The following is a 23674-nucleotide window of genomic DNA, read 5'->3' as shown; positions in this document are numbered from 1 at the left end:
TAGATACTTTTATATTCTGGTATAATCTAAAGCAGCAACAGCATCAAATAGTTACAAGAAAAACACAAAATAGGTCAAAATGGGCTGATTTTGTACAGCTCAAAAGGCTTCCATTGGCTTTCATTGCGTTGAATGATTGACAGCTGCCAAGACACGCCTGTTTGGCTAAAATCTCTCAGCCCCAGAGCCAATAGAGGGCTGTGCTCAGCCCTAATGCCCGCCTCAGACCGTGAGGTCATTGGCTTAAGTTTTGACCAATCACAGCACCTGCTCGTGTGTGGTTGTTTATGATGTGAAAGACTGGCGGGTGGAAGTATTTTAAATGAAATAAGTTTATTATTTACTTTATACTCCGTTTTGTCCCGTGTCCGTGGAGAGGAAAATGAAGTTAAGAGACAGGGAGCATATCGTCCATTTTGGATATAACAAAAGGAAAGGTGACAAAATACGTTTTGTCAGAGTTTGAAATTCTTGCTTGGGGCAGACAGCTGACCGCACACCGGACCCACAGCAAGGTATTGTGGTCTGCTTCATTCATCTCACAAAGTTAAGAAACATAATCGCTGGTTTAATCACATTGAAAGTGGCTCGAGCTCTCATTGAGTTGTGAAGAGAGAGAGAGAGAGAGGTGCTGTGTTTGTGTGCGTGTGTTAGTGTTGTTTTGGTGCCGCGTGCGCGCGCGCGTGCATGTGTGTGTGCCTTGCAAGTTGGCGTTGCTTGCATCTTTATTATATTCCATTTTGGTCGGTGCCGTTTGCGCCAGTTGCGCGCGCGTGTGTGTTTGATTCGTCTCGGGGTGTGTGTGTGTGTGTGTGTGTGTGTCTGCATGCGTACTGTCATTATTAATGACAGTAAGAGCAGCTATCTGTACATACTGTAGGCCTGTAGTATGTCATTGCTGTACTTTGATATCTGGAATATGACGCTATTGCTGCAGGTTGAACTAGTAGCATATAGTATAATAGAGGTCTTATAGCCCCCCCCACCCAAAATCACTGCCAAAATCACACCCAAAATGTGTATGTAATGTTTATGTACTGTTATGTATTTGTGATGTATTTTAAAGTATTGTTCCGTTCAGTGTGAGAGGACCTCAGTGGAAATAAGTCTTTGTACTTTACTGTGTAATCCTTGAATCGATTGATGATTGATGATTAATGCTGTATTATGATTGCTTTTCTAAATAAACCAAATAAAATCAAAAAAAGCATTTTTTTAAGTGAAATATTCCTTTAAAGCCATCCATAATCCATTGAATTCGGATTTTCCCCAGACATATCAGTAGGAGGAGATCTCTTATCGTCTGGCTATGTGAGACTACTGTATCTGGCCAGTAACTAGCCCGTCTCCGGACCCCCCGGGTTGAGCTCCTTTGGACCGCTACCACGAAGGGTCCGGTCTCACCGGCGTCAAGCGACATGGGATGCAATCTGACTTTCCCTGTTTTACCTCTGTGCTGCGGTGTCGGTGTCACGCTGACATATTCCAAAATAAGCATATGAACGCTATAGGAGACAACGAACCTTCTGACCCCCCCCGCGAACGGCTCAGAAGCCGTTAAGTATTTTTAATGTTTGTACGACTGTTTTGGCAGCTCTGAAATTCTCTCTTCGGTCCCTCCTTGTTGACATCTCGGTTGGCTAGCTGCGCCTACGAGGCGCGTAGGGAGGCGCAGCTAGCCAACCGATATGCTGGAGGCGGTACAATGGGATGTCAACAAGAGAGAATTTCAGAGCTGCCAAAATGGTCGTACAAACATTAAAAATACTTAACGGCTTCTGAGCCGTTCGCGGGGGGGGTCAGAAGGTTCGTTGTCTCCTATAGCGTTCATATGCTTATTTTGGAATATGTCAGCGTGACACCGACACCGCAGCACAGAGGTAAAACAGGGAAAGTCAGATTGCATCCCATGTCGCTTGACGCCGGTGAGACCGGACCCTTCGTGGTAGCGGTCCAAAGGAGCTCAACCCGGGGGGTCCGGAGACGGGCTAGCCAGTAACCAACAATAACACCAGATATCATGCAGCATTGTTGTTTTTTTGTTTTGTTCTTTTTTTTTCTCCCAAAATGCAGTCCAGCAGAATCAATGCACGCACGCACGCACGCACGCACGCAGACGCAGACACAGACACAGACAGACACAGACAGACACCCACAGAGAGAGAGAGAGAGAGGGAGAGAGAGAGAGCAACAATGACAATAACTCATACAAACCACTGCGAAGCAACATTCTACAGTACTTAATTGTGCCGTGTGACTAGCCACTGTAGCCAGTGTGTGGAATCCCTACTGCTGGGTGGCCTCTAGGTCACACAGTCCTCACTCCACCAGTTAACTTGGTGGGGTCACGCTGTAGTGCCAGGCCCAGCTGGGCTTCATTTGGAGGACAGGCAGGCTGAAGGTTGTTTACCTCTGAAAGGCTGCCATGGATGCTGCTGATTACAGACCCATAGGCTGGGCTCTGTTTGGATCCACTATAGTGTTTCCATGGAGTATATATGACTGCGGGTATACTTGTATTATTATTATTTAATATTTATAGATGTTGTTATTGTGCATAATGTATGCCCCCGCCAGTGGTGAGGGGGCTATCAAACTATCAATACCAGCATGTAGAAATACTCTACTGTTACAAGTAAATAATAGCGTCACAATAATCTTAACCTGCACTTATCATATTTTGATACTTTGTATCTTGTCAACAATAGCAGATCTAAAAACAAGCCACTCCCTCAATTAGAAACAATAGGTGATTTTATGCTGCATGTTGTGAGCTTCAGGTCCCAGAGGTGCCACTGTTTGGTCCCTGGTGTCCCTATACCTGCCCTTCTGTCCCCTCCAGGGGGAAGCCTCCACCACTCTGGCAGATTGATGGCTCCCAGAATAGCAGGCAGGCCTTCCCCACTGGCACTCTGTCTGAACCGCTGGGTTTACAGCTCAGAGACACCAAGAGAGTACAGATGCTTCCAGTCCAGCTCCCCCCCCCTCTCTCTCCCTCTCTCTCTCTCTCTCTCTCTCTCTCTCTCTCTCTCTCTCTCACACGTAGACAGATGTGTGCACATTTCGTATAGCTTCTTCTCTCTCCTCTCCCTTTCTTCCCAACCTCTTCCTGTCTTTCAAACTCTTCCTCCCTCTCTGTTCTCTCAATCTCTCTCACTCCTATAGCCAGATGTACTGTATAAGCATGGCATTATGGAAGATGCTCTAAATCAGGGTCCAAGCTAACACTCGCTTGTGTGGCAGCGAGATTCATACTGCGCTTGCCTGCGCGCGCGTGTGTGTGTGTGCGTGTGCGTGTGTGCATGTGTGCGTGCGCGCGGCCGCGTGCACCATTGTCGAGTCACGGACCCATAAATAGGAGTTACAAAAAAGTTTCTAAATTAATCCAAAATGTTTGTTTTTCCCAAAAAATGTTCTATTGGATTTGGCAACCTCAGACACTGAACTCCCACCATGCTCCTCTCCATCTACTTTCAATTAGAATAAAACATGCCCTCAGCCCACTGTACAACATCACCCCAACACTGTCAACAACCTAACAGAGGATGTGACTCATCCATTTTCATCAATAACTCAATTGTTACGGTGTATATAGAGTGTGTTTGATTTACGCTCATGTCTAAATTCCCTGACTTGTAGATTAATATTAACTGTCAGTTTTACGCACATCCAGTGGAATATGTCCTTTGTCGCATATTCCGCACGCACGCACGCGTGCACACATAAATATCAATTTGTGGGTCTTTGACATTAAAAGGTTTGAGAACATCTCTCTCTCTCTCTCTCTCTCTCTCTCTCTCTGGCATAAACACTGCACTCCACACACACACAGCTTGCAGTTGCTGGTTAACTTTCAATGACAGACTATATTTCATGCGACGATATTTGATCTTGAGCTCCAGTTGGACTTGGATCTGTGTGCCTTGATTTGACTTTTTACAGCATAGAAACAGAAGAAAGAAATGTACATGCACCCCACACATTGACAGTAGGATGAGTGAGTGCAGCCTATTTGATATTGGTACTGTGTGTAGACTATGTACTATCATGGAGGAGCTCAGATCATCATCTGTGTTGTCTGTGTGACTAGCAGGCTATTTAAACAGTCTCTGCAGTAATATGTTCTAGCAGCAGGAACATAATAGCTGCTGCAAAATCACCCAGTGCCGATATTGTTATCATTGTCGTACGGTAGGCTATAAATGTCCCATCGGTTCCACCTAACATTTCAGTGTTTTCAGTTAATGGTCTCTTTGATTGGCTTAATTCTTTTTTATAGCTATGAATTTGCCCAACATTTTCAAAAATAGCTGAATCTGCGACACGTCGTGAGATTGTACAGGTAGATCGACTATTTTCAGATTTTAAATGGGGCTGAAGTGGTTAATGTATGTTTTGTAATAATAATTCAAATCTATAAAGCAACTAGTAACTAAAGTTTTCAAATATGAATGCATGAATGAATAAATTAACCAGTTCAGAGTCCATTTAGGCCTGATGTCGAAATTTTAAAAAATGTCTTCTAAATCCTGACAATTTTCAGAAATACAGGTATGTTTCTACATCAGTAGTGCTCATTATTTCATGTCAATAATCCCAACAATTATATATAATTGGCCGCCAACCCCAATTTGAAAATATGTTGTTCCAGGGACCCTCCCAGAAACAAAGATTTGAGTTAAAAAAAACGTCTTAAAAAGAATATATATTCAAAGATTTGCGCCACATTTTAAGGATTTTTCTAAAATAGCAGCGCTATGAGCTTGTAGATCTGCTATTTTTCAATAGCTAAAGTATAACATAATGCTCCAAACAGGTTCCCGTCCTGAATGGGTTAAATTCCACTAAAAATGAATTGGTTCAATCAGAACCCTAAAAGTTGGTTCGGAACTGGAACCAAAAAATGTCTGCCGGTTCCAAGATTGTAGAACAGAACCAGTTCTAGAACCAAAGTTCTTTCGGTGAAAAAATGGGCCTTAGTGGGAACTCTCACTCTACCTAGTCTATTCCCTCTCATAGCATAGCGTACTACAAAAATGATGGAGCTTGCACAGGGGGAAATTAATATAAAATTCAGCCACTTCTTTCCACCTGTAAACATGTGATTTGACAATAAAGAGGATTCTCATTCAGATTCTGGGAGTTCCAATTGGCTCTGGCCTTGGCCCTCTATTTCAGCAGAATGCTGTGATATACAGTAAGTACTTGACAGCCCCTTGATATTATAACTCCAACTGATGCTGAGGTTGGCTCAATTATGCGCAGGATCAAAGCATGCCATAGCAAAAGCTTCCTCGAGTGCCTGCACGTTTGATGAAAGAGAGAAAAGATGCATGCCGGAAATCTCTTTTCCCCCCCACAAAGACATACTTTAAGCACAGCACTGCTGTAGTTGGGCTTAAAAAAAATCAGGTGAAAGAAGAAGAGATAAAGTGCAGTCCGTACAAAATGCCCACATGGCCAATTCGGATGACAATAAAATGAACCGCGAGATGATCTGGTAATAATTGCATTACCGCATCCCCCAGTAGGAAACTAGTCCAGCCTGAATAGGGCTTTTCTGTCCATCTCACAGCCTCTTAAATCCGCTCAGCATTTCTTCATATTCTCTTCATCCACTCTTCCCACGGATCCGCGGATGACCGCTCTATACCTCCTGAGCCACTGCCGCTGCCCCTATAGAAACGCAGACCATTACTTAAGCCCAGTGGTGGAAAAAGTACTCAAATGTACTTGAGTAAAAGTACAAAAGTATCGTTATCAAAATGTACTTAAAGTACCAAAAGTACAGTACTCATTATGCATCCCATTTCAAGTTTCAACCCAACACTAAACATGTTTTTTGTGACACCATCACTAAACCGTAAACACGGGTATATTTTATTTTACCCAATGTAAAATATTCTCAGATTGGTGAAGCAATATTCTCCAGGCAGCGCTTGCTCCATGCGCTACCCGCCCCTCTAGACCAGAAAGCACTACGCTTGTAGATCAGCTATATTCAAATGGCCAAAATCTATATACAGTAGGGCTGAAGTGGTTAATGTATGTTTTGTAATAATAATCTAAATCTACAAAGTAACTTAACTAAAGTATTCAAATGTAGTGGAGTAAAAGTACAATTTCCATCCATCCATCTTCAACCGCTTATCCTTAGTCGGGTCGCGGGGGCAACAGCTCCACCAGAGAGCTCCAGACTTCCCTCTCCAGAGCAACATTAGTGACTTCCTCCTGGGGGATCCCGAGACGTTCCAAGGCCAGTGAGTCGCTGTGTTTCCTCCAACTGCGCCTTGGAGTAGAAGAAAAAGTGCTGACATTTAGAAATACTCCAGTAAAGTGAAAGTACCTCAAAATTGTACAAAATTGTACATTGTACAGTAGGCCTACAAAAACAAACAAAAAAATACAGTACAGTACTTACTTTCCATACTGTATATCTTGTTGCCGTCGGACAGAAACCTCTTATCTCCTTGCTTGATCCTCAAGCTTGTAGATCTGCTACTTTGGCTGTTTCTTTTTTTTTATGCTGAAAAGTACCTGTATTTGGACAATAATACGGTAGAGGTTTCTGCCCGACAGAGACGATATGCTTCACTGTGAGACGAATAGCGATCCACTCGGCTAGCTCACAACACATCATGCTGCGACTTTTGTTGTCGATAGAGCCTCCTCCTATCTATCCATCCATCCATCCATCCATCCATCCATCCATCCATCCATCCATCCATCCATCCATCCATCCACCCATCCATCCATCCATCCATCCACCCACCCAGGCCCAAATCATTACCACTGCCCACTACCACTAAACAAATTACTGTGCACTGCTAGAGACTGCCTGCTAGTTCACAGGCAGCCATTCATTGTAGGCTAAAAGCCAAGGAAGGGCCAATGTGAGCATACTGTATGTTTTACAGCTCAAACGTGTGTCTCATTTATTAGTGGAAAGGCTATAGCCTGCTGTACTGTAGATGCCAGTGGCGTAATGTAAGGAAGTACATTTTCTCTCAGGTATACTGTACAATTTTGAGGTATTTGTACTTTACTTGACTATTTCCTACTCCACTACATTTTGGATCCAAATATTTGTACTTTTACTCCTACACTTATTTGAAAACTTTAGTTACTAGTTAGTATGTCGATTTGGATTATTTTTTGCAAAACATACAGCCACTTCAGCCCTACAGTATGTATATGTCGGCCGTTTGAAAATAGCCGATCTACAAGCTCACAATGTGTCGCGATGCAAAATAGTTTCATACATTTTAAATAATGAGTATACTTTTACTTTTGGTACTTCAAGTACATTTTGAGTACTGAACTTTTACTTGTAACAGAGTATTTCTATACTGCAGTATCGATACTTTTACTTAAGTAAAACAATTCAGTACTTTTTCCACCACTGATGAAGATAGCCTGCTGTACTGTAGTTGCAATGGATTAATTAAATGTTTAGGCCAGAGAAGTCTCGGTAGAATGAGCACTGGAGCACATGGAAGGGCAATAAGGTTCCAAATAATAATAAAGGGAATAAATAATAATATGAATAATATGAATAAATAATAATATGAATAAAGGTTCCAAAGCCTAGGAGCGGCAGTAGCAAAGGCCTATGGTTTTTTTTTCTTCCAAGTAGAGACCAACTTGTTGGCAGAAACTCGGTGCTCTGTGTGGGGTGTAAGTATGGCTCCAAAAGGTCAAGGCACTGGGGAGAATATTTCAAGTCAAGACAATTTTATTTATAAACTACATTAAAAACAGCCAACGGCCGACCAAAGTGCAAGGCATCAAGTATATACAAACAGGAGGACAGTCAGTGGCGGAGGAAAGGAGCACATTTAACTGTCCAACCATTTCCCCAAGGCAAGGAGGTTCATTTAAAAGGCCTGGGTAGAACAGCTGTGTTTTTAGTCTGCTTTTAAAAATATCCAAGGAGGGTGCAGACCTTGTATATCTGGAGTGGAGATAGTGACTGTGACACTGTAAACATGGTAAAATAAAAGTTCTGATATTTTTATAATTATTATTAATGACTCTTCAGGCTTGCGGGAACATAGTCATGCTCCCCATTGAACACTTTTTTGAGTGGAGCGATGTCCGTCCGTCCCTCCATCCGTCCGTCCCTCTGTCTGTCTGTCTGTCTGTCTGTCTGTATGCACCACTCACTTCAGACAGGTCAGATTTTTTAATGAACGTGAACCGACTGCATTGGTTGGGGGAAAAATGAAGGAATTCATGGTAAAGTTAAAGGGATAGTTCAGATTTTTTGAACTTGAGCTGTATTAAATACTTAGTAGTAGAGGAGGCTGAATAAACAGTCAAAAAGGACACGCACATCTAAACCTATAGGCTGGGTGCTGGATCAAAATAAAGTCACAATGAAGTAATGAAAAAATCCGCACACCATTTGATGCTCCCAAAATATCTTTACTGGTAGGTAACGTTTTGGGCCGCAGCCCTTCCTCAGGGCTGCGGCCCGAAACGTTTTCGAAACGTTTTCATTTCTTCACTGTATTAAATTACTTTACTTTACCATTACTTTATGCCATTAATATAATGGTTGCAATTGTATTAATTGATTGCCCGAGTCCCGTGTTGGGAGTTCTGCTCTGGTTTTGGTAAAATATTAAGTAGTTTCGGTCATTTTGTGGGGGGCACAGGGGGCCACGCATTAAAAGTAAATTATTCCACAAAACTACAGACCCATAGCTCTTGCTAGTATACTGACTAAAGTCTTAGAAAAACTACTCCTTGACATATTAAGTGTATATATAACCACCAATGACAATCAGTTTGGCTTTAAGCCCAAGCACAGCACAGACTTATGTATTTACGCTTTGAAAGAAGCAGTGGAGATCTATAGAAGGCAGGGCTCTACTATGCTTGTTGGATTCATTGATGCATCCAGAGCTTTTGATCGTCTACATCATTACAAGCTTTTTAATAAGCGCCTCAAGCTTAGGGGTATGCCAAGCTGTTTAATATGCATTCTAGTTTACTGGTATGTTACCAAAAAATGCAGGTAAAATATTATCCACCCCCTTTCGGGTGGGTAATGGTGTCAGGCAGGGGGGGATTTTATCCCCAGCCCTCTTCAATTTATACTGTATATGGACGGTCTGTCAATGCAGCTGGGGGGTGCAGAAAAGGTTGTATGATTGGAGATACCCCAATAAATCATGTTATGTATGCAGATGACCTTACCATACTTTCCCCTAGTAGCAGTGGGTTCCAACAGCTGCTCAATATTTGTTAAAATTATGGTGTTGACTTTGATATTAATTATAATGCTAAGAAGAGCATGGTCCTGATATGTAGAACTAAGGATGACCTTGAACTCAAGTACCCTGTTTTTTTACCTGTCTGGTCAAACCATGTGTGTGTCTAAAAGTACAAAATATCTTGGACACACTATAACAGACACCCTAGAGGATGACGAGGATATGTCTAGACAGAGGAGAATGCTCTATGTACAAGCAAACATGTTGGTTCGGAAATTTCACCACTGTACTACTGATGTACTTACTGCACCCCTCTCTATACTGCCCCACTGTGGGTGAAGTATAAGAGGGAGAGCTTACCCAAGCTGCAAGTAGCCTATAATGAATGTTTTAGGATTCTGTTAAAGAAACTCAAGAGCACTAGAGCAAGCGAGCTCTTTCGTACACTGGGTCTCACCACTTTCATGGCTCTGTTGAGGAACCTGACCTACAAATTCATGTGCAGACTGTCTGGATCTCTCGTTGAATGGATTAATTGGACAAATGACAGACCCTGGCCGTAGTTCTGTCAGGTATACATCTACGATTAGAGGACACTGGCATGAGTGCCTCTCTTAGATTAGTAACCTGGGGCTGGGTAAATGTACTGTATTGTATCTTTTTTATTTTCGTTTTTTTTATCTATTCTCTTTTTATATGTGATGTATTGTTTTTACCCTGTGGGCCATGAGCCTGTAATAAAGTTTATATATATAACGTCATTTGTATTGTTGACCTATTTCTAAAATATTAGTGTGTTGCGACGTTGACAAGATGACATGAGTAAAAAACGTCTTAAATCTCCTTTTAAAAACGGGAGCTCTTCCAGTCTCCCACTCACCCACTCTCACTGCTCACGCAGTGCACGTCTCTCTCTCCCCCAAAATCTGCACTCTTATCTCTCTCTCTCTCTCTCTCGATTGATTGATTATGTTATTAACAGTTTGCAGAATGGGTACAGTTCAAGGAAAGTACAGGTCAATACAAAAACTGCTAGTAGGATAAATCCAGACAAAGCACTAAGACTTGTTGCTAAGTCTCTTTCGCATGTCTTAATGACGGTTGGGCGTTCCACATTTTGGTGGCATAGGTAGGAGCGAAAATAATTTAGTCCCTTGTTTGTGCCGAATCTGGGTTGCACATGGTTTGTTGAACTCCCTCTGGTGTGCACTTTAAGGAAGTATTTAGACAGGTACATGGGTATCTTGGTTGTGTATCGAATCTTGTGGACCAGACCCATTGACAGACAGTGGTGAGACCAGCTATGTTGTATGGTTTAGAGACAGTCGAACAGAAAAAAAGACAGGAAGCAAAGCTTGAGGTAGCAGAGACTAAAATGTTGTACAGACGAGGGTTGTACAGAGAAAGGATAGTGAGTATATCGGTAGAAGGATGTTGAGGTTGGAAATGCCAGGCAGGAGGCCTAGAGGAAGACCAAATAGAAGATTTATGGATGTAGTGAAAGAGGAGATGAAGTTAGTTGGTGTGAGAGAAGAGGAGGCAGATGACAGGATTAGATGGAGGCAGATGATTCGTTGTAGCCGAAAGGAAAATTATAAGGTGTTCTGTAATCTGTTTGAGTCATCGTTAACACACTCAGCGTCGGCGACGTCCATGTGTGGGAGCGAGAAAAACGTTTTTGGGTTTGCGTTAAAATGAATAGAACTGAATGTCAGCAAGATTTATTTTTCTTTCCCCAATTACAGTACAAGCAGGAATAAATTGTAGGGAGAGAGAAAGCGAGTGGAAAGGTTGAAACAAAAACACAATTTCACCTTTTCCTGTAGCTTTTGCAGCTCGTCACACAGCTGCAAGTGTTGAGTGTTAATCACTGCTTGTGTGAACACAGCGTTAGCTAGTAGACAGTAAACAAACCAACATACATTCAGTTTGGGATATGCACATTTCTAAAATGACAATGTAAGGACTTTTAAGACCTTCTTTAATACGTACCTCTAAGAAAAGGGCAATTCTTTTGTTTAAATACCCATTCTACTAAACTTGTAGTTCGGCATTTTCACAATATTTGTTTGTGGAAGTGAAAAACGCAGCAAAAAACAAAATGTGCTTGTCAGGGTGGGTGCCAACTAAGTACAAGTATGATTATTGTATAAAACATAACCAATTACGACCTGGAACGCATCTGTGTCACCTTATCTTTTAACCACTTTAACCATTCTCTCTCTCTCTCTCTCTCTCTCTCTCTCTCTCTCTGTCTCTCCCCCCCATAGCCATCGGTGACCCGGTGCATCTGGAGTGGTTCAACCCGCAGGGTGAGATTATGGCGGCATCGCGGCGCGTGGCGCTGCACACGGAGCCGTCGCGCTCGCGCCTCATCATCTACAACGCCGTGGTGGAGGACGCCGGCATCTACCGTTGCCAGGCAACCGACGCCGGGGGGCAGAGCCAGGAGGCCACCGTGGTGCTGGAGATCTATCGTGAGTTATACACCAAATATGCACGCACGCACACACACACACACTGTTGATTTAGACGAAAACTAGGACGAAACATGTTTGTCGACTACCTTTTTTCACTGACGAAAACGAAATATTAAAAACTAAATAAAAATGATCCTTTGATGCCTAAAACTATAACTATATTGACAATTCTGTCAACAAATATAAAGTGTTGTAGGGACTAGTGGAGAAGAGATCCAGTAGAACTAAAGAGGTTTCTGCCCGACAGACAGCAGTGTAAAATCGGTAAACATGAAAAACATGTGTGCACTTCCCTGTGTGCGACGTGCACACAGCCAAACACGCTGAGAAAACACGGATTGAAAATTCCGTACATACATGACTGTAAAACCCCAAAATGTGTAAATATTACATTACTACTGTTTTGACTGTGACAGAGGCGTGGCTTTCACTATGTAGGCCCAGTGGTTCCCAAACATTTTCATGCCAAAGACCCCCAAATTGACACCCATTAGCCCGAGGACCCCAAGCATTTGAAGAGATAATGCCAGCTGGACGAGAATATTTTTATGGCTCTAGCAGTGATTCTCTACCCGGACCCCCATTTAATGACATCACTATCTGTGAGGGACCACCAATTTATATTGTAAAATCAATGTTAATTGTCTCCACCAGGCCGAAGGCATGGGGAGAGAGTATGTTTTGCACTCCGTCCGTGTGTGTGTCCGTCCGTCCTTCCGTCCTTCCGTCCTTCCGTCCGTCTGTGAACAGCTAATCTCCGGCACCGTTAACCCGGTCGATGCCAAACTTTGCACACACACTCCCTGGATGCCAACGATGAACCTCTGCCCCGCATTTTCCAGAACGGCCTGTTATAGCGCCACCATGAGGCAGCTTTTCACATTTATTTCCTAAAACTGCACCGATCTGCGTGAAACGTTGCATGCACACTCCCTAGAGGCCAAGGACAAACCTTTGACCTGCATTTTCCGCATCTGCCTTTTATAGCGCCACCAGGAGGCCGACTTTTGTAAAACACATCTTTTGATATTACTCCTCCAGATTCTGTCCAAAAATCTCACAAATCGTTACACAGTATCTCTATGGTCATGTGCTCAAGTCAGATCTGTCCGATATTTCATATTCCATCCTAATTGCCTATAATTGGCTTTTACAGTTTGCAAGATTGCCCCGTTTTGAACAAAAGCCTCAAATCAGGAACGCAGCATGCAATTTACGTGAAATCTTTCACACATTTTCTTACTAGGCTGAGGAATATATCCCACCCTTTTCACATTGGCCTGTTATAGCGCCACCAACAGGTTGATTTTTGCAAAACACATTTTTGGAACAAAATGCCTCAAATCATCCAATTGCCATCAAAGGCAAACATGTTTATATTACTCCTAAACATTTTGCCAAACATCTCACACAGTCCTATCCTCCTGGTGGAGACCTGTGCCCAGAAGGGCACTTTTTCTAGTTTAACTCTGAGAGTGTACAAATGGAACCAAACGGATCCGTTAGGGTCTGTTTGGTTCCATTTGTACACTCTCGGAGTTACAGTCCGTCCACTTGGTTCCAAACTATCATTTAGCTGGGGACCACCTGGAACTCCCTCAAGGACCCCTGGGGGTCCCCAGACCACACTTTGGGAACCACTGGTGTAGGCCTATATATGTACGGAATTGCCAATCCGTGCTATTTTACCGTGTTTGGGGCGAGATCGGGTTTGACATTATTTACGATTCTGTGCTATTGGGTTACAACTCGGACGGGGCTGAGTTGGCTCAATCGAACTTCGCAACGTTTACCGCGGCAACTTGATCGCTTTAGCTCGCTCTGTAGTGTCTCTCGTGGCTCTCGAGACGGCGCCCCTCCATCGCAGTCTGTGGGGAGCAGGCACACATAGACATTAAAGGAGGCTTCAGCCCCTGCCCATTTACCCGTCTGTAAAACAACTGCCCTCTCCAGACCACGAATGCAGCATTTACTACATGATGGAAGAAATGCAAATGCCCGTCCTCTCCTTTCCATGCCATGCCAGAAGGCAGCATTCAGGAGAATTGCTTTTTTCCGAAGTCTCCTGAACATGAACACAGTATTTTGCGTTAAACAAATTACTGAAATTAGTTCTAGAAATCACCACTAGCTAAAGAGTGCTGGGTTGCGCCCCGATAAGCGATAATAGCTTTTTTTTTGTCCAAATCACTCTCTGCACGTCCTGGATGGGGAGGATTTCAGTGTAATGTGAATGGATTTTGGGGTTTTCTAATATAGATATATTGTACGGAATTGCCAATCCGTGTTATTTCATGGTGTTTGGATGAGACCGGGTTAGTGCACGGTGTTGTTGGCTCTCAGCTATTGTTAGATGTAACATCTGACAATAATAGCTGAGAGCATGCACCTGGCCCAAGAAAGAACACAAACAAACAAACAAACAAACAAAACCACATGCTGCTGTAGTGGACAATCAATGGAGCGTGTGTGTGTGTGAGCCCTGCCTGCCGGCGCCCCCCTAGCTGTTTATGTATCTATATTTTTCACTCTCTCTGTGTGCGTGTGCGTGCTTGCGTGCGTGCGTGCGTGCGTGCGTGCGTGCGTGCGTGCGTGCGTGCGCCGGTCCTTCATAACGAAACGCAAGCCAGCAGAAAACTGAGACAGTGAACACTGTGTGTCAGCTGTATGGCTCTGAGGGGTGGGGGATTGGCTCGTCACCACATCTGGCAGTTGTCCTCGCCTAGTGACACATGCACACACACACACACACACACACACACACACACACACACACACACACACACACACACACACACACACCACCTGTCACACACTGTAAAAAAGAGAGAGGCTGTGAAAGCTGCGCAAGCACCCCGTTTTGTTGCTTACAGGTGGAAACCTGCTATGTCCAAAACCATTCCTTTTTTTATATTAGTTATTATTAAGTATTGTGAAAGTAGAAGAGCTATACAAGCTCATAGGGCGGCAATTTACGGAAAAGTATTAAAAGTCGACGAAATGGAGACAGGAGGTTTCTGCGCGACAGCAGCGAGTGTCACGTGGGCATCAGAGTGTTGCTGGCGCTTGCATGTTTCTCTATAATCTATAGAAGCAAAGTGCTCAAGAAGGCTTTACATAGAGCTAGGCCTATAGCGTAAGTGATTTTCAATTTTGGATGCATGATTACAGGACCACTTCACCACTTTTCAACTTCTCTTCCTATAATTGGTCCTAACTAATGTTCATGATAAAATACCAAAAAAATGTCCTACTCAGTCTGTGTCTCATAGGAAGGCTGTGGGCAGTTCAGAAACCCGTCCACCAGTGACATCATCGATGGTGAATCCAAGCTAATAGAAATGGAAAGGTTGCAATGCAAAAGTTGAAGCCATCGTTCTCACGATAATACAAATCTAAATATATTTTAAAACAAATCTTGTTTAATTTGTTCATTCAGTAGTCATTCCGTTGTGAAAACAGACACTTGGAAAAGAGCATATGCTATTTATTGATTGATTGAATACTTTATTAACAGACTTTGGGCCAAGCCCCAATAGGGCCTAGGATTATTTCCATTGTGGTCCTCTGTATAATATCGGAATCGGTGCAAATAATCAGAGATCGGATATCGGTCATAATTTCATAATCGTGCACCCTATTCATACATACTTTTGTATAGCCGAAGTATAAAACAGGGTTAAAGTGGTTAAACGATTAAAACCTGATGTTGATCCTACGAATGCTTTCTAAATCACTTATAGTTCTCATACAGAAAAGAGATGGTTCACAAAAGAGGTTTCTTCCCGACAGCAACGCCATGAAACACAACCATAACATTCCCAACAAAGCGAGAGACGTTTTCAAATGTGCATAAAAAACATCAACCAATATCTAATAAAACAGATTTATTGGCAAAACAAACAACAAATGCAGGTGATTGGAATTCAAGCAGCAAGGTGATCTTTAACAGGGTTTTACCTGAAGTGATTCGAATATAATAAACAACGTATTGACACAATTAACACAAACAAAACAAAACCTTGTGTATGTGTGTGTGTGTGTGCTTGCTCACAGAGAGGCTGACCTTCCGGGAGGTGCAGTCGCCGCAGGAGTTCCGCCACGGCGAGACAGCGGAGGTGGTGTGTGATGTCATCAGCTCACCGGTGCCCCTGGTGGTGTGGTACTACCAGGACAGAGAGATCACCGCAGGGGACCTCCACGGTAAGAGCAGCTTATAATACCTGCAGTGGTGGAAAAAGTACTCAGAGTTTTTACTTTAGTTCTTACTTACCGTACTCCGTAAGTTTTTTTTGTCAGGTGAAACCTGACTAGTGAAAGCTCATGAAATGTAGAAGACCTAGGCCTCTTTCAGACAGTGACGGTCTCCAGATGACGGCCCGTTGCGTGTCCCCCCCCCCTCTATCGGGGTTTTGAATGACGCTTCCAGACCACCACGACCGGTTGTGGCCGTCGCTCGCTGCCTGCTTACTAACGCATGGAGTGGCAGACAGGCTGACAGGCAGCCCAGAGCATGCAGGCAGAGCGCGCGGCGCGCCACGGGGTGGTTATATATTTATATTAGGCTACATAAACGCTGCTGCCGCTATCACAAGGCTTTTTATTTACATCATGGTTTTACATTCACCATCGCTGATGAGCGGCGCTTTGTAGGCGAGGAGGGAGGCTTGTGCAATGTAATTAACATGCGTACGTGAGCCATTATGGCATATGTTTTGCGGATTCAATGTTTTGCCCGTTTCCATGGAGACGGGAGGAAACGGCGTTCTCAAAGATTTCCACCCTGGAAGGTGTTTTCACCTGAAAACACCGTTCTCGTCTAAAGGGACACCAGCAAACGATACTTTATTTTGCCTTTTTTTATGAACACCGTTCTCGTGTAAAGACCACCTAAGTCATACATGAGTCATACTGAGAACCTTGTCCTGATTGGCTGGCACACACGCTGCTGTCATGTATTAGTTACTCAGGTCAAATGACCAGGAAACGGGTAACAGGAAGCAGGTAACAGAAATCTTTAGAGACACCCAATGTTATGTAACGTAATGTTATGATTGAGACAGGGTGTTCATTACTAAATAAAGAAACCAGCACTTCTTTCACCTGACAAATATCACAAGGTTGTATAGGGGCCCACTGGACGTGGAAGTGCGTGCGTGCGTGCGTGCGTGCGTGCGTGCGTGCGTGCGTGCGTGCGTGCGTGCGTGCGTGCGTGCGTGCGTGCGTGCGTGCGTGCGTCACGTTGGCGACTGATCCATTGGTATGTCATGGATGCTGTGTAGCAGCTTAATGTTTCAATCACTAGGCTAATGAAGGTCATAGGTTAATGCAAAGACAGGGTGAAGTGAATGAAAGTGAGAGCTCTCTCTGCATCTCTAGACTGTGTGCACGTGCGCGTGCACGTGCGTGTGCGTGCGGAGAACAAACCGCACGAAAGGAACATATTCTGCTTGGACTGCTAGGGCTGTGCAGCAGAAACCATTAGAGCAGCGATTTCTCAAAGTGGTTGCCTTGACGCAAGTCCAGGGATGCCTCAGAATGCTAAATATCTGGATATCTCTGCTGTCAGGCAGAAATCATCTGACTCCACTTGTTTTTTCAGGAAATGAAAAATATAAACTTTTCAGGAAATGAAGAAAACCTTATATATTATATTCTGAGCGGAGCACACTGCTCCAATGACTGGCTTTGTGTGTCCCTAATTATGTATGCCCCTATGTTTAGAGTAGCAGCAGCTGCAATAACACCGGGTGACCTAAAGTGGCACTGTTGAGCAGCGACACATGCACGCAAGACGCAAGTACATTAATTTATGGAAAGAATAATCTGAAACTGGAGTTAGCTGGTTTCTGCTGGACAGCAAAATTATTATTATTGTATAATAATAATTTGGTATTTTTCAATGTCACAGACCTCAGTTGCACTGAACTTATCTTAAAGGGACACACAAAATATATATGTTAACCCATTCTGGACAGGAACCCCTCTTGGTGTTTTAAGCATTATGTTATACTTTAGCTGCTATTTTTGAAAAATCGTGAAAATGTGGCGCAAATGTTTGAATATATATTCTTTCAGAGCGAACGTTTTTAACTCCAATCTTTGCTTATGGGAGGTCCCTGGAACAACATATTATATCATTTTGGGAGTCCTTGACATGAAAATGTTTGAGCATCACTGACATAGAAACATGGGTTTTTTTCAGAAAACTGTCAGGATTTAGAAGACATTTGGAGAATCGTCCTCGGGTCTAAATGGGTTAATGGGTAAAGTAAAACATCGGAGCTCCATCTAACCTTCAGACAGATGTTGGGTCAGAGCGCCGGTCAGAAGGACTGATTTATTTCTCCTTTAAATGAAAATCTCCAGCGCCGTGGCGATGATGAAAAGTTGGAGATAGATAACCTCTTTAGTTTTCTGTCTCTTTTTGATTAATTTGAAAAGCGTTTCACAGGGGCAGGGGGGTTTGGGGGGTATAAACATCTTTGCCTGGTGTAGAAGTTCGATCTGGCCAATCTCAAAGTGGCCACGGCGGGAAAGACTGGAGATTATTTGCGGCGCTGGTTAATTACCAGTGTTTATCTCTGCCAGGCTTTATCACGGTTTGTGAAGATTGACAGACGGAATATTGAAGAAGGGAGATTGCGGTTCTCACTCGCTATTTCCCCAACTTTCTTATCTCCCCCGGGGTCCCCCCTCTCTCTCTCTCTCTCTCTCTCTCTCTCAGGCAGGTACCAGGTGTTGGCCAATAACAACCTTCAGATCCAGCAGGTGACCAAGGCAGACGAGGGAGTGTACCGCTGTGAGGCCAGTGTGGAGGCGCGTGGCGAGATCGACTTTGTAGACATCGCTTTGGTCGTCAACGGTAAGGTTTCCTTATATACAGCAGTGTTGCTTTTGGCAGCACATTTTATTTTCATTTAGTTTCAGTCACATTCTAGTCACCTGGAATGTTTTAGTGTTAGTCTAGTTTTCGTCGACTAAATCTACAGTTGATTTAGTTGACTAAAATGTATTTTGGTGGGCGTTGATGCCGTCGTAATGACTGTTTTTACACTTGCTGAAAATAGCCGATCTACAAGCTCACAACGCGTCGCAGCGCGATGCGTTGTGACCTTGTAGATCGGTTGTAGATCGGCTATTTTCAGCATGCAAACATAAAATGACTGGATCTCTTGTCCACTAGTCCCTTCCTAACATTTTAGTCACACACATGCGCTCGCTCGCACATACACACACGCGCTCGCACACACACATGCGCACACACATGCGCACGCACGCACGCACGCACGCACGCACGCACGCACGCACGCACGCACACACACACACAGTGAAATGGTGAGCCATGTGAATGCGTGTAATTTTGTACAGTTAGTTGATCTTCGAAGTCAGACGGTATGAACTCATCTCCATATGTAGGCTGGCGTGAAATTTCCATCTCTCAGTCAATTATATCCATGAAGGCATGTGGAGAGTCACCTCAGTCTCCCATCTGTGATATTTAGTTTCATCAGCAGTTCCATCATGTTGAGATCAGTGGCGGTCGACTAGGCTACAGTCTGATTTGATTGAAGCACGGCAGCAACAAATTAATTTGAGTCTCTGGGTTCCCGATCTTTGTTTTCTGCCCTGATTATCCTCCTCCAGTCTATAAAATACGAGTTTGGATGCTGAGCTATATTGGTCTTTGAATCATTGAATGAGTGAGCATGCATACAAATGTACAGTGAATACTGTATTATATATTTATTATATACATCGATCATAATCCATGTCACCAGTGAATTTATAAAAGATTTATGTCTATCGACGATGAATACACACATGATTATACACCCATGCTAATATGATATACTGTATTGTCCTTGTCTGTGGCAAATGTCCGATTTTCTTTTTACATAACATTATAATGTTCTTATTGAGGGGCCCTTTCCTCATCTATATTCAGCTATTAGTGTAGATTTTCATCTTACAGAAACAAAAATTAAATTCCCATTGACAATGAATGGAGAACTTTCGTCATTATGTGTCTGAGCAAATCGGTATTTTTGTCCTACACAAAGATTAAATTCCCATTGACATTGGATGAAGTTTCTCCATACGGTGGTATGTGTCTGAGCAAATAGACATGTTACGTCATGACTAGGACAGTGGTTATCCAGGAGCCCCATAACTCTGAGACTGTACAAATGGACCTGTGTGGTGGATTATTAATAACTCACATCAGACTCTTAAAGAAATAATCGAGGTAGAGAGTGGTCTGAAACAGCGCCATAATTGTGGTGGATTATTAATAACTCACATCAGAGTCTTTTAAGAAATAATCGAGGTCGAGAGTGGTCTGAAACAATGTCACTTTTATTACAAGGAGTGGTCTGTACCAGCCCAGGGAGGTGCACGTATGCCAGCCTCCTTAGCTGTAGAAATGAGTCTCTCTTATACACAATGAAGAAGCACTAATACATTGGAGGTGTGGTCAGTGGTCAGTGGACATGGTCAAACATGGTCTTATGTAGGAATAGGTCATCTGACAGACAACCAACAGGTGGTCTGTGATGACAGTGACAGTTATTCAGGGCCGGATTTAGCCAGCCCCACTCAGGTGGGCAGACAGAATTGTAAGGGGGGCGACTCCGCCGGCGCGGGTGGGGTGTCAAACCCACATTGGGTGGGCAGGACGCACGTTTGGGTGGGCTATGCCCACCCCTGCCCCCCCCTAGAACCGGCCCTGGTTAGTATTGTCATCTTCAAAATACCATTACACCTGTAGGGTCCGTTTGTACACGGTCGAAAGGGTCCATTTGTACCTGTAGGGTCCGTTTGTACAGGGTCGAAAGGGTCCATTTGTACCTGTAGGGTCCGTTTGTACAGGGTCGAAAGGGTCCATTTGTACCTGTAGGGTCCAAAACATACTTTGCCACTCGACCAACTTTAGGCATGCACAAACCCTCTAGTCTATACATTCGTGTTTCCACTAGTAATATTATTGTCCACTCATTTTGTATGGCAAAAATATGTTTTTGACAAAAATGTCCGCCGCAAGCCAGCCTGGTGTGATGACCTCTGTATGTAGGTCTTGAACCCCAGCATCTATATATGACCCAGCTTGAGTGAGGGGCTGCCATTGGATTGTTTTTTGTAATTTTCGTTTTTTTCATGTGATAAGAAGGCAGGGAATCATAGCTTCAAATTGACAGTTTTGGAGATATGGCTTACCTTATATGTCTTGCAGAGAAGCAGCGAGTTGAGAAAACAGGCCTGAAAGGTTCTGTGGAGTGGACTCTAACATTATAGCCTACCTAGCTACATGTTTAACCATTTATTTCATATTTACATTCATTTAGTGCAGGGGTTCTCAACCCGTGGGTCGCTACCCCTCGGGGGGTCGCCAAATTATTATTATTATTATTATTATTTATTTTTTTGCAACTGAATGGCTGGAAAATGGAAATGAAGAGTTTACATATAGTACACATAGTACATGCATACACCTTCCCTAATGATTATATCTGGTTTCAGTATTTATTTATGGTGTATTGTCTTTATTTATATTGGGGGTCGAGAGGGGCGGGGCGGGGGTCCCGAGACGTTGCCAAAGCATTTCCGGGGGTCCCCGGACAAAAACGTTGAGAACCCCTGCTCTAGTAGTATGTGAGATGTCTAGATCTGTGCTGTAAAATGCAGTTTTTCTCCTGGTGAAAGGCTGGAGGCTGCACGATGGCAGCCCTTCAGTCGAGCTGGGTCACATGTTCTGGTGGGATCATTAACCATAAATGGCAGATTTACAAGCTCACAATGGGTGAGCCAGCCAGCTCAGGTCAAATGTACTAAGTCTAGACGGTTTAAGTGGTTAAGTTCTCGCTCTTGCATTCGGACATATCGCATAATGCAGTTTGCGTTCAAAGATATTACGCTCCACATTGCAGCGTCAAATGTCACATCCCATTGTGCAATATATCCCATTTCTTTCTGGAGTCAAATGAGATGCAAGTTGTGCCTGAGTGAAAACTCAGCCGCGCTCCCGGAGCACATTTCTGACAACAAGCTTGACTGGATCCGCTCAGATAGGATACTTAATTAACGTGCAAGCCTGTCTAAATGTGGTCTCTCTCTCTCTGCTATTTCTTATGATTGAAATTCTCAATTAGCAATGGATCTGGGGCTCGGTTGTGGCCTAAAGAAATCGAAGGATGTCATTTTAATTTGACCATTTGTCCTCATTTATAGAACACGTTTCATAGAAAGCGAGTCACCTGAGACGATCGGGGGAGTGATTGAAATGCGATCTCGCCAAAGCACTATATAAGTGCCTCGTTACGCACGAGTAGCCGCAATATTGACTCTCGCCTATGTAATTCTCTCCTCACCTAATGTAATAATGTAATAGCAGCCAGCCCTCCCCTTACTACCCCTCCAAAAAAAATTACATGAATCGCATTCAATTTAGCTAAACCACTCGCTTCACTTCATGAGGAAGTTCCAATAAGCTTGCTCAATGAGGCACAGCCTATTATTCCAGGCACATGACACTCCAGTCTTCCACACAGAGCCGAGCGGAGTGGGCGGCTCGCTGAACTCTCTGAGGACTAGCCCTCCCCCTCCGGGGAGCTTCTCAAGGGCTTTTATATGCACTCCACTTTGCCTTGGGGATTCTCATGTTGATCCCCCAGTATCCCTGAGGAATACTTAGTAAAGCAACGCAGCTGCAGTTAATACCTTAATGTCACAGTTTACTGTAGGTGTGCCCAGAGCCACGTACTGTACAGTATGTGTGTGCCATTGTGCCAGTGTGTGCAAGCATTATACAGTACTAGCCCTTACCCGTTCTGAATATAATGAACACCAAACTATGTACAGCGTGGGTAATGCAATGTAATAGATCACATTACTGATTGGGAGGGAATTGTCCTGTTGCGTGCTACTGTGAAGTTGTGAACCCGTGGTCCACGCACGCACACACACACACACACACATACACACACACACACACACACACACACACACACACACACACACTCTCACTCTCACTCTCACTCTCACTCTCTCTCTCTCTCTCTCTCTCTCGCGCACTTGTCCCGTGATGCGATACAAAAATCCTCCACAGTCTACTGTGAAGTTGTGAACCTGTAGCACTGATGCGAGGTCCATGGATGGTCCAACTTGTACGGGAGTTGCTTTAGCCAAGCGGTGTGGCTTTGTAGTTTTCGGTGGTGGTAGGAAGAAGTGACTGTCCGTCTCTGTGTTGTTGCGGACGGGGATGGAATGGTGTGTGTGTGTGTGTGTGTGTGTGTGTGTGTGTGTGTGTGTGTGTGTGTGTGTGTGTGTGTGTGTGTGTGTGTGTGTGTGTGTGTGTGTGTGTGTGTGTGTGTGTGTGTGTGTGTGTGTGTGTGTGTGTGTGTGTGTGTGTGTGTGTGTGTGTGTGTGTGTCTCACAGCGTGGGGCTGGAGGTGCGGTCACAGTGGTGGGGACGGCAAAGGGGATGTTGCACGGAAAACGGTGTCCCAGTATTAATCAGTGTCCGTCCCAAAATGCATTTCACTGGTGACACGTGATTTCCGGGAGATGAGTTGTTTTTGACGCAAATTAATTTAATTAAGATGATTGTTAGAATGTTTGGCGTGTGTAATGCGGGGCAGATGGAGGTTGGAGGACAGGGCTGTGCGGCGCTAGGTTCCGTGAGGCTGTCCGTGCGTTGTGGCGTTGTGAGGAGGCGCTTTGCTCTATGCGGAAGTGGGCAGACACACAGACAGCGGTGCTTGAATTTAATAATGATTGACACCACCTAAATCTAGCCTCGTTCCCAGCTTTTACTCATCTGTGAGGAGAAAAGGCTGGCCAGGCCACAACCTAATGCAGAGGGAGTATAGACCTTATGCAGACTGCGACCATCTTGCCATTAAGTTAATGGCATGGTGGTAACTATAGCTTCAATTTGCCATTGACAGCTGTTGATACATCCAAACAGAAAAGTCG

The 23674-nt window shown here is 43.9% G+C and overlaps 1 protein-coding gene across 3 annotated transcripts in view; it reads left to right on the top strand.

The window, feature by feature from the left end:
• The window catches only part of LOC306914457 (neural cell adhesion molecule 2-like), a 454732-nt gene that overhangs the window by 358468 nt on the left and 72590 nt on the right, over positions 1–23674 (top strand). For 2 of the 3 annotated variants that reach the window (XM_079491483.1, XM_079491484.1), the window contains exons 3-5: positions 11492–11698; positions 15758–15904; positions 18429–18566. In XM_079491483.1, coding sequence (XP_079347609.1) covers positions 11492–11698; positions 15758–15904; positions 18429–18566 — 492 coding nt within the window. Of the gene's footprint in view, positions 1–278; positions 516–11491; positions 11699–15757; positions 15905–18428; positions 18567–23674 lie in introns of those variants that run through there. The other variant, XM_079491485.1, reaches the window with a different exon arrangement.

The sequence above is a fragment of the Electrona antarctica genome (assembly GCF_951216825.1).
Source record: "Electrona antarctica genome assembly, chromosome: 21".
Lineage (NCBI taxonomy): Eukaryota > Metazoa > Chordata > Actinopteri > Myctophiformes > Myctophidae > Electrona > Electrona antarctica.
The sequence above is the reverse complement of the archived record's forward strand: the minus strand, read 5'-3'. Positions and strand labels throughout refer to the sequence as shown.